General features: G+C 47.3%; 1 protein-coding gene across 1 annotated transcript in view; it reads right to left on the minus strand.

The window, feature by feature from the left end:
* Positions 1–3,470, minus strand: part of cusr (Copper-only SOD repeat protein) — a 148,261-nt gene extending 144,791 nt beyond the window's left edge. Inside the window, exons 1-2 of the mRNA XM_038822235.1 lie at positions 3,219–3,470; positions 1,006–3,070 (exon numbers count right to left, since the gene is read on the minus strand). Of these exons, the coding sequence (XP_038678163.1) occupies positions 1,006–3,070; positions 3,219–3,258 (2,105 nt within the window). The 5' untranslated portion in view covers positions 3,259–3,470. The remainder of the gene's footprint in view (positions 1–1,005; positions 3,071–3,218) is intronic.
* Positions 3,471–6,774: the final 3,304 nt, after the last annotated feature.

Consider the following 6,774-nt stretch of genomic DNA (forward strand, 5'->3'; position numbering starts at 1 on the left):
TTATGTCTGCCCTGTTTTTACTCTGTGCGTTAAACTCAGAATTGCTGCACAGTCGCACGGCTTGGTGGGAATGTTGCTCGTAGGCAATAGGAAAGGAATTAGAGGAGGAAATTAAAGGCAGGTTTTAGAAGAGAGAGGTTGCATACTTTTCAAACTTGGAAGTGAAACAAAAAAATAGGAGTTCAGCATTCCGTAACATAGGGCCAACCTGGCTGAAGGCTTTGTTCATGATTTGTCATTCTGGAATGCTAAATCTCTACCTTATAATTTACTTTCTCTCAAACTTTGAATTTCATTGAGCCATACAGATCAAGAAAAAGCAATTGTTCTCTGGCTCGCACTCAGTTAGCACATTTCAGTCAGGATGGCAGCTTGGTTGCACTTCACAATTAGCAGGAGAAAGAAAATATCAGGCAGGATTTTCAATCATAATTTCCACTCAGTAATCTCTGACGGAAAGTACAAACATGGATTCTAGGTGAAAACAGGAGTGGGCTACAGCACACTCAAAGTTCAGTAGGTTGGCATCACTCACTATCTAGACTTACACGTATGAAAAGCAGCCACTTAGGCGGCACGGCGGCATTGTGGTTAGCACTGCTGCCTATGGCACTGAGGACCCGGGTTCAATCCCAGACCCAGGTCACTGTCTGTATGGAGTTTGCATATTCTCATCGTGTCTGCCTGGGTTTTACCCCCACAACCCAAAGATGTGCAGGTGCGGTGGATTGGCCACACTAAATTGTCCCTTAATTAAATTGGGTACTCTTAAATTTATTTTTACAAAATAAACCAGCCACTTGGCCAAGATATGAAGTAACTACCTGTCCAGTGGAACTGTATTCCTATCTGAGACATCTCTTTGACGAGAGGAGTAAATTGGGAGAGAAGAAAAAATACCTTGGGATACTTAAGAATCTGAAGCCCATGTTGAGAGTATTGAGAAGGTTGGTGTGCTATTCAATCAACTTCAAGCAGAGAAAATTAACAGTTTGTAAAACTTACCGTGACCCGTTTGTTGAATAGATAACCAAAGAGCGTCCTACAATGCTATGAGGTCCAAACAAGGGCATGTTCATGTCCATGTACTTGGCATTTAATATGTTCAGCTCATTCAGCGTTCCAAATTTCCCACTGATATCACCAACTTCATACTGGTCAACTGTACCACGGCCTGGCTCAGGGGACAACGGTCCATTCACATAGAATGGGTTGTATCGTCCTTCAACACTCGCATTTGAACAGGCATCTATGTTAGACAAATCAGCTTTAATGGGAAGAGTGTGGATGCTGTAAGTTCCTGCTTCACGATTGAGATTTGTTAAGTTAACCTGCACAGCAGTACGGTCGAAATCAGAAAACTGTTTGAATGCCACATGTCCATTTATTGTTTCAACGCCCCTCCATGAATCAATTTCCAGTGAAGTTGGGCGAAGAATGGTGACATTAGCACACGCTAAGAGAGAAGTTACAATATTATTTGTATTAATGACCACAGATCGAGAAACAATGGACAATGGCCCCGCAAGTGCTGATGTAGTTTCAGTAAAAAAGTTCTTGGTGTCAACTACACTGGTGTAGTTGTTGAGATTTATGGCTTTGTGTTTTTTGCCGTAGTCTCCAACTTCACAGCGGAAAGGGCTGGTCGGACGACACTCAGTTTGATATTGACCACCAACATCGACTTTGAAAGGGTTAAAAATCATCTTGGTACTTGAGCAAGCATTTGAGTCAGAATCTAATTCCGAGCTTATGGGGTACTCATGAATCTGCCAAAGGTGATCAGCTGTAGCGGGAGCAGATGAATTGGTATAGGAGAGGTCCATGAAAATGGACAAGTCTGAATAAGGATTGCTTTTCAGCTGTCGAAAAATGATTCTTCCTGCCACTGGGCTTTTAAATATGGCGACTGCTGTTATGACCTCACCAGGGTATCCAATTGTAGCGCACAACCATCGTGTTGAATTGGGGTGATGGATAACCACAGAACGCCCAACAATGCTATTTATCCCAAACAATGGGAGATTCCAGTCCTCAAAGGTGGTGCTATAATTCATCATCCCATTTAAAAAACCGTGTCTTCCACTCAAGTCCCCCACTTCGTACTGGTCATGAGTTTCATTTGTGTCCCGAGGGTAGGAAGGCCCAGTAGCCACCTTCCCAAATGGATTCCAGTGCCCCCCAAGATTATCGTTCCCACAAAGTACATCTTCAGGAGTACGGCGCGGAGGCACTGGGAAATTGTGAACATGATAGGCCTTGGCCATCTCTTGCAGATTGAACAGAGACAGGGTGTAGTGTGTGGTGTCAAATGGGGAAGCTTGGCGAAACTTGAAAGTTCCTTTCACAGCTTCCATGTCTATGTGAGCCCAGACTTCCTTGGCTTCTAGCTGCCGAATTTCGGCACAAGACCACTCGTTGCCATCGTACATGTACAGAAACTGTTTGGAGCTCCAGTCTGATAGAGTGACTCCATCGCTGCGACTTTTTACAGGGTTCAGAGGGGTGCCCACTTTGAAGGTGCCCAGCGATGGCCAAGTGGTCTGCCCCGGGAGGGCACAGCGCTCTGCCCCAGCCTGCAAGTAGAGAGATACATTCACTGGCACCAGGCTACTGTTGATGGCCATCAGGTCGGTCAGTATCCTTGACCAGTTCCCATCATCATTCCGGCGGATGTAGACATTCCCGGCCACTGGGGAGAAAAATTTCCCTTGCCAAGTCTCCGTGCTGCTGCCAACTCTGCTGACCGTGGCACACGCTTTGCTTTGGTTGCCACAGCCCTCTATAGTGACGGCCAGATCGGAGAGGTCAGGTCTCAGCACGTTCGCCTCCAGCGTCCAGTCCACACCGTTCGCACTGACTTTGTGGATTTCCTCGCCGATGTTTGACTGGTCGCAGGGGTTCTCGGAGTTGCCGTACATGACCGGGAATGAGTGCAGAGAGAGGTTAAAGAGCCCGCAATCCGTGGACACCTTGATCCAGATGGGCTGGGAAGAGGCGTTCAGCGTCACTGTCGCCTGCACCCCTGCCATGTTTATATGGGCTGTGTAGTATTGGCAATTCACCCACCCTGCAAAAAAAAACACCATCATTAATTTCCAAAACCCCTGCGCTGTGGGGCGCTAAACTCTTTAACTGTTACAATGTCTCAAACTGAATCAGCCCCAACGCAGAAAGTAATTTACAAAATGAAGTAGCGCGGATTAAAGATGACTTACCCAGCATTGCAGCAAGCAGCACAATGCACCTTAAAGCCATGTTACTGCTGCTCTTCCCTGGACTGTACAACTGTTTCTCCACCCGTCTGAGAGTTTGAGCCTTCACCACTTTCCTTTATAACTCAGCCCATTCGCAGAAGCGCCTGGCGATTGGATAACTCCCAGTTTGTTCAGCCCAGTTTTCGCTGTGGCTGCCTGCATGTCCTTTTCAGAGGTGGAAGCTTTTAAAGCTGCTTTTCAAACGCCTCTCTAATTTAACACAACCTACATGGCACCCCCCCCCCCCCCCCCCCCAATTGTACACATTTGCACACCAAGGGTTCAGTCGTTTCAACCCAATGTTTCCAGTATTGTTTTTGAACCGTTAATTCTGCCCTCTCTTCTCATTTGGGCAGGAACTGTACAGCTCGCAATTACGTCTCTGGAGGCTGCCAACTCCCCCCCCCCCCCCCCCCCCCTGTGTGGGATTGCTGCCTCCCAAACGTCGCTTGGATCATGAATCATGTAGACAGGCAGACAGAAAACAGAGGGGCTGTGCTCACCCAACCTCACAATTAAATCTGTATTCCAGGGAAACAGCCACATACATTTAGGGTCCTTTACCGAATAGTAGTGCGGGGTCGAACGGGAGGGGGCTGCTGGCTACCTCCCTGTTCTGGGGGAGGAGGAGGGGGTGGCAGTGAATGATCGAACCCAATTCAGCTTTTAAAGGCAGTATGTCCATCTTAAAGGGAATCCACAGAGTTCCACTGGGTTGCTGCTGCAATGCTAAACAAGGAAATGGGACACCAGCGCAGAGAAAGGACACTTAGTGTCACTTGTGTAGCACTGGAAGCCTTAATAGTGCAGGCAGACAGGAGGAGAGATGGCAGGGGGACTTAAAGGAACATCTTCAGAATTGGTCGCTGGTGACTGGGGAGATCAGTTCCCAGCATCTTGACCCAATGACTTGGCCGCACTGCCATAAATCATCAAATGGCCTGACCATGTGGGTCGTCACGGTCAGTAAAATGCATCTTCAAGTGTCGTCATCTTCTCACCATCACACCCACAAGTCTCTCACGCTGTTCAAACCCCATCATTCACCTTCACCAGCAATAGTCCCGAGCAGTCAGGCCTAACATTTACATACTCACCTTATATTAACAGTGTAATGAAGTTACTGTGACCCACACTAGCGCAGCTAGTCACACTTTTTAAAAAATAAACTTTATTATTGTCACAAGTAGGCTTACATTAATGCTGCAATGAAGTTACTGTAAAAATCCCCCAGTTGCCACATTCCGGCGCCTGTTCGGGTACATTGAGGGAGAAAATGTTCAATCCACCTAACCTGTACATCTTTGGACCGTGGGTGGAAACCGGAACACCCGGAGGAAACCCACGCAGACACAGGGAGAATGTGCAGACTCCGCACAGACAGTGATCCAAGCCGGGAATCGAATCTGGGACCCTGGCGCTGTGAAGCAACAGTGCTAACCAGTGTGCTACTGTGCCACCCATGCTCACTGCCTCCACATACCTCCAGCTTTTCAGCTATGGTAGGCACACCTTTCAAACACATTTCTACACGGACATTATTCCCTCTCTCGTGCAGGACATGGAGACACACAGTAGAAGAGAGCAAAGCCGAATGAAGCACAGCTGCTTTCCCTGAACTCCATAGAGGAGATGGCTCTCAGCATTATCATAAAAGCAAAATACTGCTAGAAATCTGAAAATAGAACAGCAAATGCTGGGAAAACTCAGCAGGTCGGGCAGCATTTCTGGAAAGTGAAATTGTATTGCGGAATACCCACAAGTATGACCCTGACCTTTCTGCCACTTGCCTTTTCAATTTACCATCTTATCTCACCCTCATATTCCTGTCCTCGGTTGCTACAATGTTCTAGTGAAGCCCAAAGAAAGCTGGAGGAGCAGAACCTAATTTTTCGATTAGGCACTTTACATCTTTTTAGACTCAACGTTGAGTTCAACAGCTGAAGACCATGAACTTTGTCCTTCATTTTGAATTGTTCCTCCAAGTGCCAGTCTGTATCTTGTTCTCATGATTTTGCTTTCAGACAGTACTGACCTTAACTATTAACACATACACTGGGCCAATGCTGTGTCTTTAATACTATCATTGCCTTTGCCTTGTGTTCTATGCCATCTTTGTCATTTAATCTCACCCACCCTCTAACCTATCCCTGTCCTTCTCTTTTGCCCCTCCCTCTTTTTCAACAACGTAAAACCCATCACACAGCTACCTCTTTTCAGCTTTGAAGAAGAGTCATATCGGAGTAAAAGCCTAAACTCAATTTTTCTTTCAAACAGATGCCACGTCTGTTCAGCTTTGCCTGCAGTTTCTGCTTTTATTATTGCGATTATGAGGCCGGCTGCGACAGGGCCTCTGGTGTCCGGCATCGCTGAGAAGATTGAGGATCACAGTGTGTTCCTGCCTTCTGCCCTTTCTCAACTGCCCACTCATTGTCAGCCTGTTATCTGACAAGATGAACAAGCTGCAGATATGGTCACCATGGACCTCCTGCTTCACCGCAACCCACTTCCCTCATCCCATCACCCCCTTCTGATTTTCATGTTTTCAGATACTCAAGAACAGCAGGCCCAGGAGGACAAGGAGAGGGAACAACACAGCACTGATTAAGAGGCCCTGTCACTTATCCGACACTCACAGCCACTAGGTCTGATACTGAAACAGCATGTACCTTGGGGTTAAGATCTTTATTTGATGAGCCAGCATGGAGGAGAGGCAGGCTGCCGGTACAGGTTAGTTCTATTGCCAGCTCACTTGACGCCAAGGTCACAGAAGAATTCCCCTGGGCAAAGGGCCAGTTGGGCTGTGTGACGACAGCTGCTCTCAGGGTGAACAGGGAACACTGGCGCAAGCTTCCTTTGACAGTGCATGGGTGTGGTGAATCATAATCCTAGTAATTCACACTGTGTTATATTATATGTGTTGTGTCTTTGTAAACTCAGGTATACGAGCAGTTGGGCGGCTCTGCCCATAGGGGGAGATGAAGAGTTTGTACTGGGCTCCACCCTTGGCTCCGTCCATGGCTCCTCCCACTAACCGGAAGTATAAAGATCTGCAGTTGTGAGCCTGCTGCCAGCTCATCTCGTCGCAGGCAGGCTCAGTTGTAAGACTATTAAAACCACTGTTCACTTCCAATCACGTGTCTTGTGAATTGATGGTCACATCAATTTAATAGTCTTAGGAAACTGGAAGAAAACGACTATGGAATCAGCCCTCAAACCTGACCGACTAGAACTCGACCCGCAGGCTGCAGAGGCGAAATAAATCTTTCTACACTGGCTCAGATGTTTCATGGCCTACCTGGCTGAATCAAGCACTACAGAAACTACAGAGGATCAGAAACTCAGTCTACTGCACGCAAGGGTGAGCCACCGTATCTCTAGTCAACTTAACAGTACTACCTCGTATAGGGAGACCCTAGCCATGCTAGATCGAATGTACGTGAGGCCCATCAACGAGGTCTACGCACGCCACATTTTTACGACCCGCTGCCAGCGCCCCGTGGAGTCGTTGGGCGAA

The sequence above is a fragment of the Scyliorhinus canicula genome, chromosome 16, assembly GCF_902713615.1.
Source record: "Scyliorhinus canicula chromosome 16, sScyCan1.1, whole genome shotgun sequence".
In the NCBI taxonomy this organism is placed as follows: domain Eukaryota; kingdom Metazoa; phylum Chordata; class Chondrichthyes; order Carcharhiniformes; family Scyliorhinidae; genus Scyliorhinus; species Scyliorhinus canicula.